Here is a 26,876-nt window from a genome sequence, read left to right as displayed (position 1 = left end):
ACATGTTTAATTCTGTCTCCTTCTGAGCCTTTAAAGCACCAAGGGAAAAATAATATCTCTGGCAATTTAAGATTACTAAGAGGAGAGTAGTGAAATAAGTTCTTTAACTGAGGAGTTCCCTTCCCACTCTACCCCCATCCTTATACTGCAAGTATAAGGAGAGAAACTATTCTAAAACTAAAATTAAAGGTTTTAGGTTACAATGGGAGCGAGCGTTTGGTGCAGGAGTTAAGACACTGCTTGGGATGCAAGTCCCTGGGATGGAGTCCCTGGATTCAAGTTCCAGCTCTGCTTCCAATGCAGCTTCCTTCTGGAATGGTTCAAGTACTTGGGTTCCTGCCACCCATGGGAGAATGAGTTACTGGTCCCTGGCTTCAGTCTGGCTGCTGTAGGCATTTAGAGATAGAACATTCCTCTCTTTGCCTCTGTCCCTTTCAAATAAATAATTAAAAATAAACAAAATTATAATGTGTTTAACCTCATGATCTACATTACAGAACAGTCTTGCAGGTGACATATTTTTTCAGTAGTTATGGATGTCTAGTATGTGCATGCCAGGGACTAAGTCTTATGTGCCATGGAGGCGATGTTCTGTGGACTGGGGGCTGGGGCGGGAACTACATAATCGATACGTTGTATGCCAGATGGTAAGTGCTAAGAAGAAAAGTTAATAGGGTAAGGGGGCTATCGCGTTGGGGGCTAGGAGTAGTCAAGAAAGACTGGTAGCCACTGGGACATCTGAGCAGAGACCCTGTGCCAGGGAGGGAGCAATGCTGATTCTCGGGGGAAGTCTTTCCAGCACTCCCAGAATGCCAGCAGTGAACTCCCCACTCTCTGATGCCCTCAGTGCAGGGAATTCCTCCTTACAAGACTAGCAGAAGGCTGCACCTAGTAATACTCAATGTCTGACCAAACAACAAATTGCAGAAGCTGTTTGTTTCAAGCAGACAAGTGGCCAATGGCTGAAGAAATATATTCAATGTTTGTTGGCAGAAAACAAAACTTCATTTAGAACATGACTGTCTCTGTGGAATTTTTGTTGTTGCCAAAACACAGGCATCCTCGAAGTACATGAAGTAAAATCAGTTGCTTTTACTAGGAATATCGAAAGCATTTAATGAGCTTTAAGATTTTTGCAAAGTTAGGTAATTATCAACTTTTAAAAGCTCAACATAAGCTCAAAAAAGAATCGCAACCTGAGCTTCCTGCATACCACCATGATGTTTCACTCATGTGCCCGGGGAGGGCTGCTGCAGAGACGCTGTGCAGCTCGCTGGCTGCGAGCGTGCGTCCTGCCGTGGGACTGCCTGGGGCCCACTGCCGGCTCTGACTGCAGGAGTGACGTGCCTGCTCTCTGCTGTAACTGCCTCAGCTATAAAATAAAATCCACAAATCTGCCCATCATGGGGTTACTGCGAGGACTAGGTGTTTATAAATATAGAAGAAAATTAAATATGCTTCCCTAATGCAAACTATATTAAGTGCTGGATTTGGTACTTTCGTACAAACTTCTAAGAAACAAATCTTGTAAGACTTTAAGCAGCAATTGGAGAAGGGTCCCATAAAGGATTATTTTAATTAAGCAAAATAAAAGATACATACAGGATCTGTGGCCGAAGAGAGACAGCGCTGAATAAGATCCTCAAATGTGGTCTTCAGAATGAGGTGCTCATCAGGAATAGGTTTCTTGGTGATTTTTTCTGTTGGCAAAGACTGCACATGCTGGAAAAATTATCGTAAAATAATCAGAAATGACCAGAAGGTAGCTTGTAACTTATATGCAAGAATCTGAAGCAATGAGATAAAAAAATCAAGAACCTGTAGACAGGCCTATTCAAAATCAGATGGAAATTTAACATGTGGGACCAGTTGAGATAAGAAAAGTGAAATCCAGATACACAGTATGAAGAATAAGCACTCTTCCTACAGCTTACATTTCCAGGATGGGATACAAAATAAGTAACTAATTAGGAAACATTTGCTGGCCACATTACTGTATAGAACTGATGGAAGTAAACCTATGCCAACAGGAAGTAAAAACAAGGCATTGCCGGGAAAGCAGTGGAAGATGACCCAAGTACTTGGGCCCCTGCTCCTGAGTGGGAGACCTAGAGGAAGGTTCTGGCTCCTGGCTTCAGATCAGTGCAGTTCTGGCTGTTGTGGCCATCTGGGGAGTGAACCAACGGGTGGAAGACCTCTCTCTCTGTCTCTGTAACTCTGCCTTTCAAATAAATAAGTACATCTTATAAAAATAAAAAAACAAGGCATTGGAAAATACCTGGGTAGAGTGGCTGCTTGCTCTGCTTGGTGTCTTTTCAGTTTTTTAAGATTTATTTTATTTATTTTTTAAGACAGAGTTACACACACAGAGAGAGAGAGAGAGACAGAGAGAGAGAGAGACAGTCTCCCATCCACTGGTTGACTCCCCAATAGCCAGAGCTGGGCCAAGCCAACACCAGGAGACTGGAACCCATACAGGTCTCCCACATGGGTGCAGGGACCAAAGTACTTGGTCACCTTCTGCTGCTTCCCTAGGTGCATTAGCAGGGAGCTGGACTGGAAATGGAGCAACCAGGACTCAAATCAACACTCATGGGGTGCTGGCATCATACGCAGCAGTTTAACCCACTATGCCACAATGCCAGCCCCTGCTTGTTGACTGAGTAATTTTCAAAACTGAAAGATTAATAAGCCTAAGTTTAAGACAGAAGAGAGAGGACACCATGGTGTTGCTGAGTGTACACGTGGACAAAAAAGGGAATATTTAAGTTTTTTAAGTTTTCACTTATTAGTTTATTCTTTCATTCATGCAAAAAAAAAAAGGGGGGGGGAGGCTATCATGTACCAGACACTGGCTACATATTGGTAAGCCAATATAGAAATTATCTGAGGCCCCCAGGAATTTACAAGCTAATGGAAGAGAAAGAAAGTTTAAAAATGTCAAAACAGCAGCAGTGGTAAATTAACACACAGTGAAACCAAAAACACCATAACTGGGATTTGATCGAAAGCACGGGAGTTCTCTTCCAGAAATTATGTCTGCAGGATAAGTAAGAGTTAACCAGTTAAGTGGGGAAGGAAAAGCCCAATAAACAGGAGGCAAAGCATGTGCAAAGGAGGGAGCACGAGCACGAGCCCAGAGGAACACAAGGGGCAGGGGGCTGGAACAGGGAGTGAAAGCAGGAGTGTAAATTGAGGCCTTCCAGGCTAGGTTAAATATTCTGGCCTTTCGGCGCTGTGGCGCAGCGGGTTAACACCCTGGCCTGAAGCGCCGGCATCCCATATGGGCACTGGTTCGAGTTCAAGTCCCAGCTGCTCCTCTTCCAATCCAGCTCTCTGCTATGGCCTGGGATAGCAGTGGAGGATGCTTGGGCCCCTGCACCCGCGTGGGAGGCAGGAAGAAGCTCCTGGCTCCTGGCTTTGGATCGGCTCAGCTCCGGCCTTTACGGCCATCTGGGGAATGAACCAGCGGATGGAAGCCCTCTCTCTATCTCTACCTCTTCTGTAACTCTGTCTTTCAAGTAAATAAAATAATCCTTTAAAAAAATATTCTGGCCTTTATCCTGAGAACAATGGGAGGTTGTAATGTTTTAAGCCAGGAGGAGACAAGAATAAAGCAGAAATAGATCAAAGGAGGAGCAGGCATGGTGGTGCAGCTTAAGCTGCTGCTTGGGACACTTGCATTCCGTATCAGCATGCTGGTTTGGGTCCCAGCTACTCCCCACCCCACCCCCCTTTTTAAAAAGATTTATTTATTTTATTTGAAAGTCAGAGTTACATAGAGAGAGAAGCAGAGGCAGAAAGAGGGAGAGGTCTTCCATCCACTGGTTCATTCCCCAAATGGCTTCAACGGCAGAAACTGCGCCAATCCGAAGCCAGGAGCCTCTTCTGGGTTTCCCATGCAGGTGCAGGGGCCCAAGGACTTGGGCCCTCTTCTACTGCTTTCCCTGGCCATAGCAGAGAGCTGGATCAGAAGAGGAGCAGCCGGGACTAGAACTGGTGCCCATATGGGATGCTGGCACTGCAGGTGGTGGCTTTACCCACTACGCCACAGCGCCTGCCCCTACTCTCCTTCTGATCCAGCTTCCTGATAATGTGCCTAGGAAAGCAGTGGATGATGGTCCAATTACCTGGACCTCTGCCATCCATGTATGAGATGTGAACAGAGTTACTGGGTCCTGACACTTTTTTTTTTTTTTAAGATTTTATTTATTTGAGAAGTAGAGTTACAGACAGGCAGAGGGAGAGACAGAGAGAAAGGTCTTCCATCTACTGGTTCACTCCCCAGATGGCTGCAATGGCCAGAGCTGGGTTGATCCAAAGCTAGGAGCCAGGAGCTTCCTCTAGGTCCCCCACATGAGTGCAGGGGCCCAAGCACTTGGGCCATCTTCCACTACTTTCCCAGGCTACACCAGAGAGCTGGATGCGAAGAGGAGCAGCTGGGACTTGAACCAGGGCCTGTACAGGATGCCGGCACCACAGGTGGAAGCTTAGCCCACTGCGCCACAGCATCAACTCCCTGGCTCCTGACTTTGACCGGGCAGAGCCCCACTGTTGTAGGCCCTTAGGGAATAAACCAGTGTGATGAAAGATGTCTCTGGCTCTCTCTCCACCCCATCACCCTGGTTTTCAAATAAATAAATACAACTTAAAAAAAATGGATCAAACCAATTAGGAGGCTCCTACCCTGGTGAAGATCAGAGATGAAGGCAGCATGGACCTGAGTGGAAATGTAGAGAAGAGATTCAAGAAATATTTTATAGTAGTATCAATAAGACTGGGGAGTAGTTCTGAAATAGAGGTTAAAGGAAAAACAGATTCTGATTCCTAGTTTTTTTGTTTTGTTTTGTTTTGTTTTTGCTAGATTCAACAGAAATGAAACAGGAGACAATGACACTGGTTTGGGAAGAAGAGTATAAATTAGAGTTTGGACATGTTGAGGCTCAGGTGCCTGAGCCATCCATAGAGGCAGGAAGCTGGATTCAGGGCCTGGCTGAATGTTATGGATTTCGCCCAAATATGTCAAACTTCCATGGTAACTGAGGATCTGGTCTAGAAGAGCACAGCATAAGAACCCAGGTCTAACCAAAAGAGAACTGCTGGGGAGCCTCCCAAAACAACAGACTTGAATCAGAAAGGAAACAAACAATAATAAAAAAAATTGCACCAAAAAACTTTATAATTTCTATTTTTGTGGAAAGAAGAAAGTCTTCTAACCTTCACCACAATATGTGCGTGTATGTGTGTTTTTGATTTACTTATTTATTTGAAAGGCAGCACTGAGAGAGTGAGAGGGCAAGACAGACAGATCCCCATCCACTGGTTCACTTTACCACATGCCTGCAATAGCTTCGCCAGGCCAAAGTCAGGAGCCAATAATTCCATAGGGGTTTCCTAGTGACAGGAATTCAAGCATTTGAGGCATCACCTACTGCCTTCTAGGTACCTTAGCAGGAATCTAGATCAGAAGCAGAGTACCTAGGGCTTGAAGCAAACACTGTGATATGAGATGTGGTTATCCTGAGAGGTGGCTTAACTTAGTATGCCACAATGCCCACCCTAGGATGTGTTTCTATAATTCAATTTTAATATCTAAAATTTCCTGGGTACGGCGGGTGCTGTGGCACAGCGGGTAAAGCAGCTACCTGCAGTGCCAGTATCCCATGTGGGTGCCAGTTTGAGTCCTGGCTGCTTCACTTGCGATCAAGCTCCCTGATAATGCGCCTGGGAAAGCAGTGGAAGGTAGCCCAAGTGCTTAGGGCTCTGCACCCATGTGAGAGACCTGGAAGATGCTCCTGGCTCCAGCCTGGCCCAGCCCCAGCCAGCGCAGCCATCTGGGGAGTGGATCAGTGGGTGGAAGGCCTCTCTGTCTTTCAAATAAACAAATCTTTGAAAAAAAAAAAAATTCCCGGCCGGCGCCGTGGCTTAACAGGCTAATCCTCTGCCTTGCGGCGCCGGCACACCGGGTTCTAGTCCCGGTCGGGGCACCGGATTCTATCCCAGTTGCCCCTCTTCCAGGCCAGCTCTCTGCTATGGCCCAGGAAGGCAGTGGAGGATGGCCCAAGTCCTTGGGCCCTGCACCCGCATGGGAGACCAGGAGAAGCACCTGGCTCCTGGCTTCGGATCAGCGAGATGCGCCGGCCGCAGCGGCCATTGGAGGGTGAACCAGCGGCAAAAAGGAAGACCTTTCTCTCTGTCTCTCTCTCTCCACTCAAAAAAAAGAAAAAAAAATTCCCTAGGCATAACCACCTCTTAACAGTAAAGCATACTCCTGTGAAAGGGATACAAAATTGACAAATCTGAATTCGGTGAGTCAAAGAGAAAAACAGAACTAGTTTTTCACTTGGCCAGGACGTTGCTTAATCTTACATTAACTTTGATCCAAGCTCCTTACTTTACATGAACAGGTAAAAATACTTATCTTTGTACCTCTAAGTCAGTTATATGGAAATGCGTTAGACTTTTAATATCTAGGACTTAGCCAACTACCTTTCTATGTGAAAACCAAGTATGTGTACCTCTAAAGAGAGGCTATATCCATATGAAAAGATACAACTCGTTACATTTTATTTTATAAAGAAAAAAACCTTGGTGCCAGCGCTGTGACACAGGGAGTAAAGCCACTGCCTGCAATGCCAGTATCCCATATAGGCACTGATTCTAGACACGGCTGCTCCATTTCCAATCCAGCTCTCTGCTATGGCCTGAGAAAGCAGTAGAAGATGGCCCTGCACCCACATGGGAGATCCAGAAGAAGGTCCTGGCTCCTGGCTTCGGATCAGCCCAGCTCTGGCCATTGAGGCCATCTGGGGAGTGAACCAGCAGATGGAAGACCTCAATCTCTCTCTCTTTGCCTCTGCCTCTCTACAACTCTTTCAAATTAATTAATTAATTTTTTAAAAACTCAAAACAAAAAAAAAAACCTTTTGAAAGATTTTAACAGATTCTAAGTTGTGGCTACTGACAGATAATCCTCTTCTTGAGAGCTTGTATATGGCCATCGAACTGAAAAGTAATAAACAGGGCTGGCTCTGTGGCATAAAGGGCTAGGCTTCTCCCTGTCGCATCATTATCCCATATGGGTGCTGGTTCGTGTCCCGGTTGTTCCACTTCTGATCCAGCTCTCTGCTGTGGCCTGGGAAGGCAGTGAAAGATGGCCTAAGCACTTGGGTCCTTGCGCCTACCCATGTGGGACACCTGGGGAAGGCTCCTGGATCCTGGCTTTGGATCAGCCCAGCTCTGGCTGTTGCAGTCATCTGGGGAGTGAACTAGCAGATGAAGGACCTTTCTGTCTGTCTCTCCTCTCTCTGCTGTAACTCTACCTCTCAAATAAATGAAATCTTAAAAAATTAAATTTAAAAAGAAAGTAATAAACATGATACATGATCTTTAAAAAACAGGGGTTACCATTTTTTGTTTAGGCTGTCTAAACTGAAACCAAATTTAGACATTGATTAACAACATATAATGATAACAGCTAACACATTTGACTAGAGTCATCTTCCCATTCCACTTCCACAAATTTACTGTTACCTGGACAGTATTTCCAATAGGAGCCCCTGGGGCGCCTTCGAGATTGGGCTTTGAGAAAGACGGCGGCATGCTTGTTTGCGCAAGAGGCTGCTGTATGCCATGGTAGGGCTGGCCACCCGGCAGGTGTGGCTGTGGGAATGAAGCTTGATTCGACAGTGGTCCAGGAGCTGGAGGCTGTTGCTGCAGCATCTGTGACTGGGGGTCACCCAGAGGGTTCATGATTGGTGATGTGATGGGAACTGGAGGCGTGAAGTTTTCAGGCATCTTTGAAAAGATGGAAATAAAGGACACCAAGAGTAAGGAGAAAAACAACAGCAGTATTGCCTCAGCTCTAAATAAGAGAACTAGATTATTCCTTGTTTTAAAAAAATTTTTAACAATAGTCAACCGAAGTTTTAAGCAGAATTCTGGGATAAATAAAAGTAGAGTTAATGTGGCTAAAGTGGGTGGGGAGTTCAAGCCTCTTCATCTCCCCTGGCCCTTGCATACTGAGCCCCACTAAAGGGAAGCCAAGGCCATGTCGTTTCTGAAAGAGGACGTCCAGTCTGGAGAATTATATTTAGAAACACTGGAATCATGTGTGCCGCACTGTGTGAGTTTAATGTGATCAGGATGGAATACCCCTTTCCTAGACCACTAAATGGGCAATATTTGGCAATTCTATGACTGTAAGTAGTTGATCAAGTTTATGATTACTACTAATCCATATTTTAGGTTTCTTTGAGCACTTAATGTCTGCCAATTTTATGTTATTATGTCCTCATTACTATATTGAGGGGGGAGGAGTTACTCAGGAATGATAAAAAAAAAAAAAAAGTAGAGCATGGCATGGGAAGAAAGAAGGAAAGAAAAATCTTATTTTGTGCTCTAACAGCTCTGAGCAGTTATTGACAACTGAACAATGCTTAGCTACAAGGCTACTTCTTCATTCAAATTACACAGTTAGACAAAAAGCCAGTATATCATTACCAATTCACGATTACTGTTGGAACCCCTAAACCAAGTAACTCCTCCCAAAAATATCATTTCAGAAGCCTGAAGTTTTGTTTCCTACTTTTGCAAAGAGGCCTGCTGGGAATGGACACCTTGCCTTCTAAAAGGGCTTCGATTTGTGCCACTATCACTAGAGCTAGGTTCTGAGGACACTGCGTTCTGCTTTCTTCCCGTCCCTCCGTGGATTCCAAGCAGCACGCTGAGATAACTTCCTAAATACATCAGTCCGTGAGCTTTGCCTCTGAAAGCATCAGTGAAGTGTGGTGTGCTCCGAGTGGCTACGTGATTACATAACATCTGTGGGCCACAGGATGGACATCTTTTCCTAGTACCTTCTTTTTCTTGGGTACTCTGTTCAAAGCTGGAGGATCATTCCAACCATTCTGAGGACCTATAACAGACAACAGAGGACATTTTCCTTTAGAATTCTGAAAGGAAGAAAATGAAATTGAATCCATTTTACTTTACTCTGAGATAATCTCATAAAGCTTTTACCAACTGGCTTGCAAGGATCACTAGAAGAGCCCTGTAGTCTTAAACTCATACCTCTAACACTCACAGTGGCTGAGTAGAAAAGATTCCTTTTCACTATTTCCACTTGAAGTGCTAATTTATGGATGGTGATGCTGTTAGCCTCCAAAGAGCAGTTTACTATTATCTCCCAATAAGGAAAAAAAGATATCACTCCAGTCTGCTTTAAAAAAAAAAAAAAGGTTCTGATACATTCAACACACCTAAATAAATAAACTTTATCTGCCTAAACATGGCAGAAAACTGCCTTAAAAAAAAAAATAGCCCAACTACATAGCACTAGAAATTCTCATCATCTTTGCCTTGAGAATTATAAACTGAGGACAGTACTGAAAAATCTGTTAAGATTTTTTGTAGCAATAACAACAAATTCCAGACTGGCAGCAAATGTGAAACGAAACAGTAATAAATTTCCTCTCTAAAAATCACACCAAAAAAGAAAAAAAAAAAAATCCCTACCTCCCAAATCTCAAGTGAAAAATGGAGATGGGGGGCCAATGCTGGAGCATAGCAGGCAATGCCACTGCCTGCAGCACCAGCATCCCATATGGGTGCTGGTTCATGTCCCGGCTGCTCTGTTTCTGATCCAGCTCTCTGTAATGCCCTGGGAAAGCAGTGGAGGATGACCCAAGTGCTTGGGGCCCTGTAGGAGACTACGAAGAAGCTCCTGGCTCCTGGCTTCAGATTGGTCCAGCTCCAGTCAACCACTGTGGCCATTTGGGGAGTGAACCAAACGATGGAAGATCTTGTGCTCTCTCTCTCCAACTCTGCCCTTAAATAAATAAATAAATCAGTAACAGATTTTATTAAGTAAGGGGGCCAGTACTGTGATGCAGCAGGTAAAGCAGCTGCCTGCGATGCCAGTATCCCTTATGGGTGCCAGTTCAAGTACCAGCTGCTCTACTTTTAATCCATCTCCCTGCTAATGGGCCTGTGAAAAGCAGGAGAAGATGGCCCAAGGGCTTGGGCCTCTGTACCCATGTGGGAGATCTGGAAGAAGTTCCTGGTTCTGCCTGGCCCAGCCCTGGCAGTTGTAGCCACTTGGGGAGTGAACCATCAGATGGAAGATCTGTCTCTGTAACTCTTTCAAATAAATAAACCAATCTTGGGGCCAGTGCTGTGGTGTGGCAGGTAAAGCCGTCACCTGCAGTGCCAGCATCCCATATGGGCACAGCTTCAAGTCCCGGCTGCTCCACTTCTGATACAACTCTTTGCTATGGCCTGGGAAAGCAGTAGAAGATAGCCGAGGTCCTTGGGCCCCTGACCTGCATGGGAGACCCAGAAGAAACTCCTGGCTCCTGGCTTCAGATGTGCACAGCTCCTGCCATTGCAGCCATCTGGGGAGTGAACCAGTGGATGGAAGACCTCTCTCTCTGCCTCTGCTTCTTTCTAACGCTGCCTTTCAAATAAATAAATAAATCTTCCATAAAAAAAGAATTTATTAAGTATTTTAGTGCCTTTAATGTCTTTAAAGAAAGGAAAACACATGTGGGAAACAGGATACTTTCTAAATCACATATTTTGCATTCCAGCAAGTGTGCATTCTGATATGTTCTATTATGGACCCAGATAACTGGTAAACTATTGTGCATGTGTATACAAAAAGACAAAAAATTACTGTCTTAATAAATTATTTTTCCACATTTTAACTTTTACTTGTTTAACTGATATGCATGACATCAAATCACAAAATTATTTAGCAAACCAAAGAACCTATGATTCATGCATAATATCACAGCCACTTTTAAAACTCAGATCTCCTAACCACCTTTGTTTCTCCTGATTTTTAAAATAGAATTTCCTACAAGCTTACTAGGAGGCAGAATGCAAAATCAGGCTCAAAACACTTAAGAGTTAATCACAAAACATTAAACCATATTCTGCTATCTGCTTAACAAATTCTTAAAATTTCTGGTCATACATTGATTAATCATTCAAATCTCTCCCATCACCTTCTAGTCTTTCCCATATCTAAGAGTCTTGGCATAGTTGTTCTCTTTCAGAATGCAGATGGCTTCTATTATTAAAAGCTGTTTATGCTATCAAATAAATTCAATCAGCTCTCAAATTTTTACTGAATCAAGCGGCCACATGAAAATGATACCGATCAGATTTATGTATCATTATCTTTGAAATTTACATGCAATATTGTTATTGTCCATTCGTTAATTGTAGTTAATGATTCAGATATTTCCAAAGGTATATTTTACAACCAATTCACCTTCCAACATAAGTGCCTGGTCTTGGATAAACTGACTTTCTGTAGACAAAAAATAAAAGTCATTTACATAATATTACTGAAGACATTCTAAACTCTACTTCTCATTTTATAATTGCTTCCTCCTCCTACATCAATTTCCAGAAAGAGGAAATTTTTTTAAATTAAATCTGGATGTTGAGGATGCTTGGGTGTCAGGGTTATTGATTTCACTCTCTACCTCTCTTCTTTTTAATTTATTTGAGAGCCAGTGAGAGACACAGACATACAGAGCACGCTCCTATCTGCTGATTCACTCCTCAAATGCCCTCAACAGCCAGGACTGGGCTGAGCTGAAACGAGGAGTCAGGAATCCAATCCGGTCTCCGACATGAGTGGGAGAGACCCAAGGACTTGAGCCATCACCAGCTGCCTCCCAGGGTGTGCATTAGCATGAAGTGGGAGTCAGAGGCAAGAATCAAACCAGGCACTCATTCCAATATGGGATGCAGGTGTCTTAATAACTCAGCCAAATCCCCACCCCAGTACAAACTTTTATCAGGGAACAAAACTTTTTAACTAAGTCATATGAAATGTCTACTAATTCAGAAAGTAATGTGTTTGAGGGTAAGGTGAATTAATTTGTATCAGATGCAAATAACTCTTAAATATCACTTTTTTCCTTACTGTCTTACTTCTTTTAATAGAAAATGTAATCCCTGGGGCTGGCACTGTGGTGTAGCAGGTAAAGCCACCATCTTTAGTGCCAGCATCTTATGTGGACTGGTTCAAGTCCTGGCTTTTCCACTTGCAATCCATCTCCCTGCTAATGTACCTGGGAAAGCAACAGAAGATGGCCCAAAGCCATGAGCCCCTGCACCCGCATGGGAGACCTAGAGGAAGCTCCTGGCTCTTGGCTACAGATAGGCACAGCTCTGGCTGGTGCGGCCAATTGGGGAGTGAACCAGCGAATGGAAGACCACTCTCTCTCTCCCTCTGCTTCTCCTTCTCTCTGTGGAACTCTTTCAAATAAACAAATAAATCTTAAAAAAAAAAAAAAAAAAAAAAAAAAAAAAAAACCGCGAGGTAGGAGAGGAAATTCTGCAGCTTGATATCTCACATGTACAGTGTGATTCTAATGTTTACTGCAAGATGTTTTTCACACATTGTGACTCCTAAACATAGGCCAAATTCTTCATCCAGGGTTTAACTGAAGAAAGGAGTGATTCTTGACAATACATTGTAAGTGCTTTTCTATTTTTACCTGAAATGATGACTTCACAACCTTAAAAGCAACTTCCCATGCCAGAGATACCTTCACAATACTACAGTAAGGAAATGCCTGGGGAGTTACTACATGCACACAACAGAGGATAAATATGACTGCCCACTAGCACTGTGCTTAGCACCAGACTTCAGCTTCTGGGCCACGTGGGCCAATATACTGCAAAACTCAAAGCACTGAAAATCCCTTGGGCTTGATCCTTTTTTCAGAGTAGAATCAACACCACGCCTTCTTCCTTTCCTGGTCCTGCCAAGGCAATCGCAGGAGGGACTTGAAATTCAGTAAGTCTACATCAGGCTAATTTTTAAGTTGATAATTTTATGCGGCCCATAGATGTTGTTGCAAATGTCCAAGTGGCCTTTGGCAGAAAAAAGGCTCCCCACGCCTGCATCTATTCCATGACAGGGAGGTGCACAGGATGAGAACTGCTTTTCCTCTAACCTCAGAGCAGTGACTTACATCCTGGGTATTAAAACCTGGGAGAGTATCCTGATGTCACAAACTGTTAGCAGCACAAAAAGATCTCTGTCACAATTTTCATATGACCTCTTAATAAAATGACAACAAAGTCATAATGAAATCAAATTCAAAGTTAGGAGTAAGACTGAAATCAGAAGCAGGAAAACTCAACAGGCAGATATAATCAACTGCCGGCTGGCGCCGTGGCTTAACAGGCTAATCCTCCGCCTCGCGGCACCAGCACACCGGGTTCTAGTCCCGGTTGGGGTGCCGGATTCTATCCCGGTTGCCCCTCTTCCAGGCCAGCTCTCTGCTATGGCCCGGGAAGGCAGTGGAGGATGGCCCAAGTCCTTGGGCCCTGCACCCGCATGGGAGACCGGGAGAAGCGCCTGGCTCCTGGCTTCGAATCAGCGCGATGCACCGGCCGCAGCAGCCATTGGAGGGTGAACCAACAGCAAAAAGGAACACCTTTCTCTCTGTCTCTCTTACTATCCACTCTGCCTGTCAAAAAAAAAAAAAATAATAATAATAATAATAATCAACTGCCTAGCACGGATAACTTGGAACAGCTGGGAGCAGATCTATTGAATAAAAGGCAATAGTTTTTCAATAAAGTTCCCTCCCAATCCACCCTTGCCGACGTATGCCTGATTCTTCCTAACTTCAAACCATACACATATTTAGCAATGCTTTATTTCAGCTCAGATGATCAATGTTCAAATCTTTTGTCAATTTAATATACAGTTTTGTCTCAGCTATAATTCTAACCCCTTTCAGTATTTCTGCTTGAAGCTTTAAGACTTTTTACAAACACAATTCAATTGACCTCTTCCCTGTGGAGATACCTTTTCATAGTGACAAGCTACTGAAGAATTTGAATATCTGGAGGTGGCACTGTGGCACAGCAGGTTAAGCAACTGCCTCTGATGCCTACAACCCATATAAGCACTGGTTCCAAATCAGCTCCCTGCTAATGTGCCTGGGAAAGCAGCAGATGGCTCAAGTGCTTGGGCCCCTGCCCACCCACATGGGAGACCTGGACTGAGTTCCAGATTCCTGGCACTGGCTTGGCCCAGACCTGGCCATTGTAGTCATTTGGGGAATAAAAAACAGAGAGAAGATCTCTCTTTTTCTTCTTCTCTTTCTGTAACCTTGCCTTTCAAATAAGTAAATCTTAACAAACTTTTAAAAAGTATGTATACAATAAGACCAACTTCACATCCACTAGGATGATTATTTTTAAAACAGAACACAATAAATATGAGAATGGATTTGGAGACACTGAAATGCTTGCATATCATTGGTGGCAATGTAAAATGATGCAGCTACTATGGAAAACTCAAAAAAATTAAACACGGAATTATTACCTTACCTAGTAATTCTTTTTTTATTTTTATTTTTTGACAGGCAGAGTGGACAGTGAGAGAGAGAGAGACAGAGAGAAAGGTCTTCCTTTGCTGTTGGTTCACCCTCCAATGGCCGCTGCGGCCAGCGCGCTGCAGCCGGCACACCGCGCTGATCCAAAGGCAAGAGCCAGGTGCTTCTCTTGGTCTCCCATGGGGTGCAGGGCCCAAGCACTTGGGCCATCCTCCACTGCACTCCCAAGCCACAGCAGAGAGCTGGCCTGGAAGAGAGGCAACCGGGACAGAATCCGGCACCCTGACCGGAACTAGAACCCGGTGTGCCGGCGCTGCAAGCGGAGGATTAGCCTATTGAGCCGCGGCGCTGGCCACTTACCTAGTAATTCTATTTTTGGGTGAAATATGCACAAAAAAATGAAAGTCAGAACTTCAGCAGATATTTGCACATACATGTTCAAGCAGCAGCATTCACAATAAATAAAATGCTCATCAGTGGGTGAATGAATTGGCCTTAAAAATGAAAAAAATTCCAATATATGCTACAGCATGGATGAATCTTGAAGACATTATGCCAAGTGAAATAAACCCATACACAAAAGGACAAATGTTGCACGATTCCTCTTTTATGAGGTTCTAGGATAGTCAAATACATAGAGACAGAGAGTAGAACAGTGGCTACCAAAGGCTGGGGGAATGGGAAGTTGGTCAACGCCCACTGCTGAGTTTTGGTGTGGGATAATGAAAGTTCTGCAGATGAGTACCGGTGATGATTATACAACAGTGTGATTATACTAATGCCACAAGGCTGAACACTGAAAAACAGTTAAAATGCTAAATTTTATGTATATTTCACAATAAAAACTTCAATGCAGGCTTACAAACACACATATAAGTATATATGTAGGGGCTGGCCTGCAGCACCAGCATCCCAAATGGGTGCCAGTTTGAGTCCCAGCTGTTCCACTTCCAATCCAGCTCCCTGCTAATGTGCCTACGAAGGCAGCGGAAGATGGCCCAAGTCCTTGGCCCCTGTACCTACGTGGGAGATGTTAGGTATGGAATAGCTAGGGGTTCTGGCCTTTCATACCTCCAGAAAAGAGAGACAGAAAAAGGAGATGGAGACAGACCTCAACTGAGACAGGTTGCTTTATATGGAGCAGAGAGGTAGGTGATAATCTGTTCTTGTGAAGAGACTGCCCATCAGGCATGTTTAGAAGTCAGGTTTTTATCGGGTTAAGGAGGAAAATTTGCCACTGTGGGGAGGGTGTAGAGGGCAGCTGGTGGAAGAGTAGGGGGCTGTCTGAAGCCTCAGGGAACTTTCCTCTTCTCTGTTTCACAGCTGCCTTGCGCAGTTTACCTGCTTTGCCATTTGCATTGCAAGGAGTTGAGAAGGGTCTGGTTAGGCAAAAGGGGCTGGGGGAGGGGGAGGAAAGGGAAGAGAGGCAAGAGAGGAGAGGAAAGGTGCAACATGTTCTTTAGGAGACCCGGAGGGGGCTCCTCTGGCTCCTGGCTTCGGATCAGCTCAGCTCAGCTCAGCTCTGGCCGTTGTGGCCATTTGGGGAGTGAACCAGCAGATGGAGGACCTCTCTCTCTAATTTTGTCTCTCAAATAAATAAAATAAATCTTAAAAAAATAAGTATACAAACTGAATGTGTGCACATACCTGTGAGTATAAATGAAAGAATTACTGGTGGTAGAATTATTGGTAATTTCTGTGTATCTCTATGCTATTTTGGGTCTTTCAAAATGATTTCCAACAGTGAAAAGTCTACTTTAAAAAATCTAGGGAGGGGCCGGCACTGTGGTGCAGTAGGTTAATCCTCTGCCTGCGGTGCAGGCATTCCATATGGCACCAGTTCTAGTCCCGGCTGCTCCCCTCAATCCAGCTCTCTGCTGTGGCCTGGGAAAGCAGTAGAAGGTGGCCCAAGTCCTTGGCCCCTGCACCCATGTGGGAGACCCAGAAGAAGCTCCCGGCTCCTGGCTTCAGCCTGGCCCAGCCCAGAGGGTTGTTACCATCTGGGGAGTGAACCAGCAGATGAAACATCTCTGTCTCTCTGGCTCTACCTCTCTCTATAACTCTGCTTTTCAAATAAACAAAATAAATGTTAAAACAAAAAAGGCAAAAGTGTTCACCCCAAAAGAGCTTTTTTTCATAGTTTGAAGGCTGTTTAATCAGAAAACAATTTCTTGAGTAAAAATCCTAGACCCTTCATTTTTCGAAGAACTTTCCCTTAGAAACAAACACACATTCAACCAGGGGCCAAGAAAGTTAACAAACAAACTGGGCAGCATCCCACCTATCCTGGACAGACAAACAGGGGAAGCTCCCTGTGGCCCCAGGAGTCTGCGGCTCTGCCTCTGCTCCCAACCTGCCCTGCAGAGCCTCCTCCAGGGGATGCTCCCTCAACGCCACCCTCACTGCACCGGTCACCAGGGCAAAGTCCTTCTCGAGGATCATTTGTCTTAATCTATGAACTTCTCGCTCTTGGCCCAAACACAAACTGTATGTTCCAGCTTAGCTGCTGTTCTCTGGTTGGGGTGATACTGATTTGAGACTAAACAGGTACTCATTAGGAATTTACTGAATGTTTTGCTGACTGCAACATTAGTTTCTCTGAGCCCTGGGCACATAATTTTGTGGTTCATTCATTGAATGCTTAAAAGTCTGTGTCTCTCAGGAATTAATCCATCAGTCAACTGGAATGTCTAAATGCTGAATAAAATCATGATCATAGAACAAAGATAGTATTTTCAGCCACAATTATTTATATAATGAATACATTTTTTAAGAAATCAAAAAATAAAATATCATGAAGTGGTTAACTGTTAATTAAAATATAGGGGACTGTTAACGTGCAAGAAGGAACAAAGCAGCTAGGTACAGTGCATGCTGAACACTGAAAAATGTTTGACTTCTTATTAGTTACTCTGTTTCTCAGCCAGGTTTTATACAAACACAGACTAAATGCAGCCAAATGAGTTTTGCTTAAGGAGAAAAAAATATTCATGCAAATATTTAATTATAAAGTATCAAATTCCTCGACAGTGTTACTAGATGACTTTTGCAATTCCAAGGTTGATATCTTTCTATCACTTATATAGGACTAGACTACCTGGTATAGAAGAAGGAACAGAGGCTTTGAAGAATGAAACCTGAGTTTGTATCTCAACTTGGTCAATCATATTACAATCTTGAGAACATTTTATGAACACAATTCCTAAAAACTCAGTTTCCTCATCTGCAATTTAAAAATAATGATTTTGAGGCAAATGAGAAAATATATTACAAGGGGCCAATGCTGTAATGTAGCGGGTTAGACCACCACCTGCAGCACCAGCATCCTATATGGGTGCTGGTTCATGTCCTGGCTGTGCCACTTCGTATCCAGCTCCCTGCTAATGCGCCTGGAAAGCAACGGAAGATGGTCCAAATGCCTGGGAGACCTGGATGAAGCTCCTGGCTTCAGTTTGGCCCAACCCTGGACATTGCAACCATTTGGGGACCATTTGGGGAGTGAACCAGCAGATGGAAGACCTCTCTCCCTGCTTCTGCCTTTCCCTCTGTGTAACTCTGCCTTTCAAATAAATACATAAATAAATCTTAAAGAAAAAAAAAAAAAGACAGACTGGTGCTGTGGTGTAATGGGTAAAGCTGCTACCTGCAGCGCCTGCATCCCACATGGGCACTGGTTCAAGTCCCAGCTGCTCCTCTTCCAATCCAGCTCTCTGCTATGGCCTGGGAAAGCAGCAGAGGATGGCCCAAGAGCTTGGGCCACTGCACCCACATAGGAGACCCAGAAGAAGCTCCTGGCTCCTGGCTTCAGATTGGCCCTGCTTCAGCCATTGCAGCCATTTGGGGAGTGAACCAGATGGAAGACCTCTCTCTCTCTTTGCCTCTGCCTCTCTGTAACTCTGCCTTTCAAATAAGTAAATCTTTAAAAAAAAAAAAAAGTATATAACAAGTGCTATAACATGTCTAATATATTAGGTCAGTAAACGTTCATTCTCCTCCTGACCTCCCTGCACCACTTTTTAAGTGAGGATTTGCTTAAATCCATGTTATCTCTTTCACTCAAGAGCTCTGGTTACCATCCAACTATTTTTTTTTTTTTTTTTGTGAATTTGAAAAGCACGGCGGTGGTGGGAGACACAGAGAGATCTTCCATCCAATGGTTCACCACCCAAATGGCCACAATGGCTGGGACTGAGCCAGACCTGAGCCTGAATTCCATCTAGGTCTCCCATCTTGGTTGGCTGCAGGGGCCCAACCACTTGAGCCATCTTCCACTGCTTTCCCAGGCACATCATCACACATCCGAAGCAGAGCAGCTGGGACTCAAACGGGTGCTCTGATACGGGATGCCAGCAGCACAGGCAGCAGCTTCACCTGCTGTGCCACAATGTGGGCCGCTGTTCCCCAACTACTCAGATTACAGACTGTCCTCACTCATCCAGTACAGGTGAATTAGCATTCCTCTCCAAAATATGAAACTATTTAAGTATCTGAGTGTATTAGCGTGCATTTATTTGTGTAGTAAAGGACAGTACAGTCAGGTCTTCCCCTTAATGTGGCTTTACTTTCCATAATTTCAGTTACGTGAGGACAACTATGGACTGAAAAGAGAAAACAGAAAATTCCAGAAAGAAACAATTTATAAGCTTTAAACTGCACACCACTATGAGTAGTATGATGAAACCTTGTGCCACTCTGTTCCCTTTCTGCGTGGGACATGAATTATCCTTGTGTCCAGTGTATATGTGTTGTGCATTCTAACCCGCTCACTGGTCACACGGTAGCCATCCTGTTATCAGGCCAGTGCTATCACAGTGCTTGTGTTTGTGTAACCCTTATTTTACTTAACAGTGGCCTCAAACTGCAAGAGTAATGACGCTGGTAGTTTTACTAGAGTACGTTGCTATAATCATTGTTTTATAGTTATTGTTGCTAGTCTTAATATGCCTAAACAACTAAACTTTATCATAGGTATTTATGTATTATGGTAAGACATATATACACAAAGTTCAGTACTTTCTTTGGTTCTAGGCACCCACTGTGGGTTTTGGGATATATTCCTTATAGGTAAGAGGCGATGACTGTGGTGTACTTATGTGTGTGTGTGTTTGTGTTTATGTGTGATTTTTTTTTTTGGTATTTTGGATTTTAATATTTTGTATTGAGAAGGGAGAAGAAAATGTATGTATAATTCTGGGATCAACTATTCATAAGACTTTAAAGATTTATTTATTTATTTGAAAAGCAGAGTTACAGCAAGGCACAGAGAGAGAGAGGAGAGACACATAGAGAGATCTTCCATCTGCTGGTTCACTCCCTAAATGGCTGCAATGGTCAGAGGTGGGCCAAGCCAAAGCCAGGAGCCAAGAGCTTTTTCCATGTCTCCCACATGGGTGCAGGGGCCCAAGGACTTGGGCTATCCTCTACTGCTTTCCTAGGCATATCAGAAGGAGCTAGAGCAGAAGTGGATCAGCTGGGACTCGAACTGGCACCCATATGGATGCTGACACTGCACATAGCAGCTTTATCTGCCATGCCACAGCACTGGCCCCCCTTAAGACTTTAAAAGTAGTGACATTAAGAAAATGTTATATCCCTAATTACTAAGGCATATTATTAAAGGGGCCGGTGTTGTGGTGTGGTGGGTAAAGCCACCACCTGTGATGTTGGCATCCCTTATGGGTGCCAATTTGTGTCCTAGTTGCTCTACTTCTAATCTAGCTCCCTGCCAATGATCTGTGAAAAGCAGCAGAAGATGGCCCAAGCATGTGAGAGACCCAGATGAAACTCCTGGCTTCAGCTTGGCACAGCCCTGGTCATTGCAGTCATCTAGGGAGTGAACCAGCAGATGAAGACTGCTCTCTTTCTCTCTGTTACTTGGACTTGATGAAACTGAGTTTTAAGGAAATTACTCAAGATCACAAACTCAGACAATCTGCATTCTTAAGCTTTATGGAAGTAGTCCTCATGCCTTTCTCCTTGATTCTCTTTTATTTAATAAAATGTACTTTTGAGGCCCCTTTTGACCACCCCAAAATAAAAATTAGATAATACAACCTACCCATAAAAAATAACACAATGCTCTAACTGTAATATAAATAAATAAAAATTTATAAAATGTTTTGCACCACCATAAAAAATTATAGGTGAGCAAAGTGACAGACAAATTAGCTTGATCAAATCACTCCACACTGTCTACACACACTGAAACTTCACATTGTACTCCCATAAATGTGTATAATTTTAAAATAAAAAATACTAACAGAAATGCATGCCATCATAAAAATTTTATAAAATTATGATTTTAATTATAAATGTCCAGACACAACTACATAAGTAGACAAAAATACAATGCCTAGAAATTTTCAAAATGCCCAAGAGGGCGGTATTACCATAATTGAGACCGCACTTCTTAGTGTACACTGACTTGTTACTACCTTACAGTTCCTTGTCTAAGGTGAATTCTCTTATTTTTTTTCATATCCAAGCATACAGAGGTCACTCCACACTCTTGCAAATAAACAAAATTAAAAAATTTGTACCGCTTCATTGAGACGCTGTACTGTTTAACTTTCCTGAGTGAGTTTAAGCTGTGAATAATTTTAAAAACCTAAATCTTCCCAATAAGAACACAGAAATTAGTGTCAACTAGATCAGATTCCAACCACTACATCCTGCCAATTAATTTCTTAACTTATTTCCAATGGCACATTATATACTCTATTGTTTGGGAGCTCTAGAGCTTTCCTCATTTAGCAACTCAAGTTTATTGTGGGAGAATTCCAGTTTTAGAAACAGTTTTAGCACTTGTTCTAAACACCTCACAGTACCCATTTATAATCAGTTAGAAATAATACCCTTCCACCCACCCAGCTGTTCACGACAAAACAAAGGCGGGAGCCAAACCAAACCCCTTTCAAGCGCAGACCTGTTCTTTGGGACGCAGGCAGCTCACTGGCAGCAGGCAGTGTACCTGTTGTTCCAGGAGGCAGTGCATAAGCTGCAGATGATGGTGGAGCTCCTGGCCCGCCATGCTGGAAGGATGCTCCAGAGGAAGGGGGAGGAGGGAGAGAAGCAGCAGGGCTGGAGGTAGGTGAAGAGGCCTGGTGCTGTGCTGCATATAGCTGAGACTGCCCAGAACAGGAAGAAGCAGAAGATATGTAAGGGGTGTTAGGGTAAGCGTTTGAGGCAGGAGGAGCAACAGGCTGGTGAGGTCGATACAGTGCTGACCCCCCTGTTCCGAAGGAATACTGCTGGGCTGGTTGATAAGCTACACCAAGAAGAAGAAACAGAAACTGTAATTAGTTACAAGTTTATTGAAACTGCAACAGAAAACCAAAAAGTCATCTTTCTATGGAAGTGATCTGCATTAGTATAACTTATAACAGTACGTGACAACCAAAAGTGAACACTTATACTATGTTGCGCTTTTGAGGCTCAGATGCTCTAAGTATACTTTAAAACTGCTGAAGTCGATATTTGAAAACTTCCACCTCGAGACTGCTCTGTTGGTTATAAAAATCTTTGAATCATTCAGATCCAAAAACTACAAGACTGATCATTTCCTTAAGATGTTCCTATTACTGTAAAATGACTGCAGTGACACCTACTAACCACCAGATGGAACCATGTGGGAGTTATACATTCAGAGTAAACTACAGAAAAAAGTACATGGAGTTTGGTGGCAGTTCAAGATCTGTCCACCAATAAAAACTGCAGGGTTAGCACTATCCTTATGAATCAGTTATATTCTCTAACACCTAGTAAAATCACTAGCTTCCTAAATTCTCCATGTGAAGACAGTTCCAGATTAGGAGTCAACTCTGATCCCTGACAAAATGAGTACTAAACATTATGTTACATACTGTAACAGTTCAGGCAAGGCAGCTAACTAGTGTTTCAATGCAAAGACCTGAATTCAAATTAGAGTGATCTTAGTACCATCACATTCTTCATGAACAAGGGTAAGGATGAATCTCAGAGTGAATCCAGTAGAACCGTGTAGGGTTCCTATCAGTGCTCTGAAGTCCACTTTCAGGTTGAGCACTTGAGACAAAGATTGTATCAATTTGCATTCCGGAAAGTGGGAACATTACTTTAGCGCAGAAAATGCACTATGAGGATTAGTTCTCACTAGGTAATGATCTCTTGTTTCTGTAATAGTTGTTTAGTCTTGTAATGTTTCCCTTTGAGATTTGAGTGGTTTTTTTGTTTTGTTTGTTTGTTTGTTTGTTTGTTTTTTTGCTCTTAATTAAAATTTTGAGTAATGTCTTTACTTCCCAAGTACAATTTCTAAAACAAAACAACAAAAACCTATAGTGGATAATGTCATTTTACATTCATTAAAACCCAGGAAAGAAAACAAATACCAACAAAGAAACTAAAAAATATAAAAAATCTCTGAATACACAAAATAACAAGCAATTTAAAAAGCACACCATCTTGGATACACAACAGCAAGAGTGCATACTAATGTAAACTGTGGACTTTGGGGGATAATGAGGTGTCACAGTTCACTGAACCAGCGCAGAGTGAGGTGTGGGCAGTGGCGGAGCTTGTGCGTACGTTGGCGCTCTACTTTCTGCTCAAGTCTGCTGTGAACCTAGAACTGCTCTATAAAGGTCTATTTTAAAAATAAATAAATAAAATGGACAAACCACCACCACCATCAACAAATGCCCCTTGGAACCATTTTCCCAAAAACAGTTTGCATCTCCTAAAGGAAAAGAATAAGTACTGAATAGTTTCCAGAATTCTATCATACCAAAATAACAGGGCATCTGAACCTCTGCTACAGGTCCTAGGAGCGGCTCCGGAAGAGGAGTCCAGTGTTCTGAACACAATGACGCGGGAGCTACCACTTCCCAGCCTGCTGACTCAGGCAGGATGCCTCCTCGGAAACCACATTTCTCTACAGCAGGGATTCAGCAATCCTATGCAGAACTGATTCCCACCTTTGTCAAAACTGATTTGACTATGGCTTGGAACTTCAAAGGAAACAGCTACTACATTAGATAAGACAAGCAGCTGTGAAAGGGCTTTAAGGTCATACTACTTACGCTGTGGCTGTGGATAAGGTGGTACCTGGGGGTGCATATGACCTGAAGAGGTGGCAAGTTGACCGGCAGCATTTGGATTAACACTTCCATGCATGATGAAACCTGGAGGTGGTGGGTTTTCTCCCTGGGAAATGAGAACATGGTCAAAAAAGAGGATTACATGGGAGGCAACAACCTTAGCAGATGAGTTTATAATCTCTGAAATGAAATTCTATGTTTATTTGAAAAGAAAAACACTTTATTGCATAAGAAACATTGCATTTTGTTTATCCTGTCTTCCTTAGAACATCACATTTTCTGAGCAACATGTTCTGAATGATTTCAAGATCAGACACATCCAAAATAAGAACTGCAAGGAATGGCAAGATGTTAACAGCCTCATAAAATAGTGTCAGTGATATTTATAAGTCACTAGGATTTTCCACTTCTACTAATTTCCATCCACTATCTCACACTCTGGAAATATAGATATGAATGCCATAAAGGAAATGTTTATTTTTCTTCAGTTTCTATAATGCTTAAAAAAAAAAAAAAAGGAAAAAGGAAAGAAAAAACAATCTTCAGTGAAATCACACTAAACCACTGTTAGAATTTTGGTTGATGTTTTCCAGCTCAAGACATTTTAGAACTGCAAAAAGAGAGGAAGAATAAGGAAATAATTGTGCAAAAAACTGCTTCTTGCATCAAAGAAGCATTAAAACGCAATGAGCAGGCAGGCAGACGGGGTGGGGTGGAGGAACTTCAGGAAGGGGTAGAAAGTATATAACTATCTATAAATATACTTAGGTGAGCAGAATCCTGCTCAAAGAGGAATAAGGAAGGATATACCTGTGTGTCAGAGGGAGAGGCTGCAGGTGGATGGCTGGGAAGGGCAGTAGGAGTTTTGTTACTCCAGGTAGTGACAGTAGGGGCAATTCTAACCTGAATTGAACAAAGAAATACCAATCACAGAAAATAAAAAATGGAAACATTAAAAGAAAAAAAAAACAACTCAAAAGGTATTAATAATAGCCAGATGAAAAGCCAAAAGAGCTGCAAGATAACGTACATCAGTCAGGCAAATGCTTTCAAGGTAGCTGGGATTCCAAAAGAAAAACACATAGTCATAACAAAATGAGGGGAGGGGGGCAGGAGAAAAATCAATATGAAAATCTGAATCAAAGCACAAGGACAATGCCATTCAAGCATCAGGAGGAAGTGGGAAAAGTGAGGTCCTATAACTAGGGCAAGACGACATTCGAGAAAAGTAATTGATTTAAAAAGTGATTTTTGAAGCATTAATAGTACTCATGCTACTATTAATCTGCAAGCATATTGTGAAAAGCTCCCTTTTCTGGATTTGATTAACACCACAAAAATCATATTAATTCCATACAAAGCTTGAAAGTCACACAATCAGAGAATATCACAACTGCATCTTAAATTATCCAGCCTAGTCCCCTCTCTTTAGCACAGAGAAAATCAAGGGCCAGAGAAGGGAGGGGTTTGACTCAGTGGTGAATGGAGCTAGGAGTGACTTTAGGTCACACCTGCTTCCCAGGCCAGTATTTTCACACTAAACCACGTTACTTACCCTGGAGTCTATTAGTTTTCATTGTCATTTTTCAAGCAACTAAAATCCTTTTTGTCAAGTAAATCTTAAACACACACATACATATATAAAAGCAGGGGCTGGCACTGTGGCATAGTGGGTAAAACCACCACCTGCAGTGCCAGCATCCCATATGGCATCAGTTTGAGTCCTGGCTGCTCCACTATATTTTTAAAAGATTTATTTATTTATTTATAAGTCAGAATTACACAGAGAGAGATAGAGAGGCAGAGAGAGGGAGAGAGAGAGAGAGAGAGTTCTTCCATCTGCTGATTCACTCCCCAGTTGGCAGCAACAGCCAAAGCTGCACTGATCCGAAGCCAGGAGCCAGGAGCTTCCTCTGAGTCTTCCCATGTGGGTTTAGGGACCCAAGGACTTGGGCCATCTTGTACTGCTTTCCCAGGCCATAGTACAGAGCTGGATCGGAACTGGAGCAGCCGGGACTTGAACCAGTGCCCACATGGGATGCCAGCACTGCAAGCGGCAGCTTTATCTGCTACACCATAGTGCTGGCCCCTGTTCCATTTCTGATCCAGCTCTCTGCTATGGCTTGGGAAAGCAGTGAAAGATGGCCCAAGTTCTTGGATCCCTGCACCCATGTAGGAGACCCGGAAGAAGCTTCTGGCTTCAGGTCGGCGCAGTTCCAGCCATTGTGGCCAACTGGGGAGTGAACCAGCAGGTGAAAGACCCCTCTCTCTGCCTCTGCCTCTCTGTAACTCTACCTTTCAAATAAATAAATAAATCCTTAAAAATAAATAAATAAAAAGCAGAGCTGTGCTGATTGAAGTAGGAGAAGTCTTGCTAATCTGGCATCCCATTAACCATGTCTGTAAACACTGCTTGTTTGCTTTTTTTCTTTCTCTCTTTCTTTTTAAAGATTTATTTATTTATTTGAAAGTCAGAGTTATACAGAGAGAGAAAGGGAGGCAGAGAGAGAGAGGTCTTCCATCCACTGGTTCACTCCCCAACTGACTGCAATGGCTGGAGCTGCACCGATCTGAAGGCAGAAGCCAGGGGCTTCTTCCGGGTCTACCATGTGGTTGCAGGAGCCCAAGGACTTGGGCCATCTTCTACTGCTTTCCCAGGCCATAGTAGAGAGCTGGATCAGAAGTAGAGCAGCCGGGACTCAAACTGGTGCCCATATGGGATGCTGGCACTGCAGGCCAGGGCTCTAACCCACTACGCCACAGCCCCATCCACTAAACATTGCTTTAAAACCACAAGCCATGGGGCCAGTGCTGTAGCATAGTGAGTATAGCTACCGCCTGTGGTACTGGCATCCCATATGGACACCAGTTCAAGTCCTGGCTGCTCCATTTCCGATCCAGCTCTCTGCTAAGGCCGGGGGATACAGTAGAAGATGACCCAAGTCCTTGGGCTCCTGTATCCACATGGAAGACTCAGAAGAAGCTCCTGGCTCCTGGCTTCAGATCAGCACAGCTCCAACCTCTGCAGCTATTTGGGGAGTGAGCCAGTGGATAGAAGACTCTCTCTCTCTCTCTGCCTCTCTGTAACTCTGCCTTTCAAATAAATAAATAAATCTTAAAAAAAAAAAAAAAACCCACAAAAAATCCACAAGCCACTGTCCTCATTCATTCAGTAAATCTCACGTTATAATCAAGAAAATCACTGCTTTATTTATAATTCAAATTGTTTTTCTCTTCTTAGATTACAACATTGGTATATACAGGTAGAACAAAAGTCTTTCAATACTTATGCCTTCTCCCAGAAAGACAATTAAATTCAAGAATATAAAGAATTAATATTCTGGGGCACGCTTTGTGGCACAGAGTTAAGCTGCCACTTGGGATGCCAGCATCCTATATCTATCAGAGTACTTGCTTGAGTCCTTGT

The 26,876-nt window shown here is 43.2% G+C and overlaps 1 protein-coding gene across 23 annotated transcripts in view; it reads right to left on the bottom strand.

The window, feature by feature from the left end:
• Positions 1-26,876, bottom strand: part of SEC31A (SEC31 homolog A, COPII coat complex component) — an 88,796-nt gene that overhangs the window by 2,992 nt on the left and 58,928 nt on the right. For 4 of the 23 annotated variants that reach the window (XM_062198576.1, XM_062198580.1, XM_062198584.1 and 1 more), the window contains 7 exons: positions 24,260-24,352; positions 23,432-23,555; positions 21,301-21,642; positions 11,279-11,317; positions 8,859-8,917; positions 7,534-7,797; positions 1,603-1,722 (listed from right to left, as the gene is read on the bottom strand). In XM_062198576.1, coding sequence (XP_062054560.1) covers positions 1,603-1,722; positions 7,534-7,797; positions 8,859-8,917; positions 11,279-11,317; positions 21,301-21,642; positions 23,432-23,555; positions 24,260-24,352 — 1,041 coding nt within the window. The remainder of the gene's footprint in view (positions 1-1,602; positions 1,723-7,533; positions 7,798-8,858; positions 8,918-11,278; positions 11,318-21,300; positions 21,643-23,431; positions 23,556-24,259; positions 24,353-26,876) is intronic. The other 19 variants (XM_062198578.1, XM_062198583.1, XM_062198586.1 and 16 more) reach the window with 8 other exon arrangements.

The sequence above is a fragment of the Lepus europaeus genome, chromosome 8 (genome assembly GCF_033115175.1).
Source record: "Lepus europaeus isolate LE1 chromosome 8, mLepTim1.pri, whole genome shotgun sequence".
Classification (NCBI taxonomy): domain Eukaryota; kingdom Metazoa; phylum Chordata; class Mammalia; order Lagomorpha; family Leporidae; genus Lepus; species Lepus europaeus.
The sequence above is the reverse complement of the archived record's forward strand: the minus strand, read 5'-3'. Positions and strand labels throughout refer to the sequence as shown.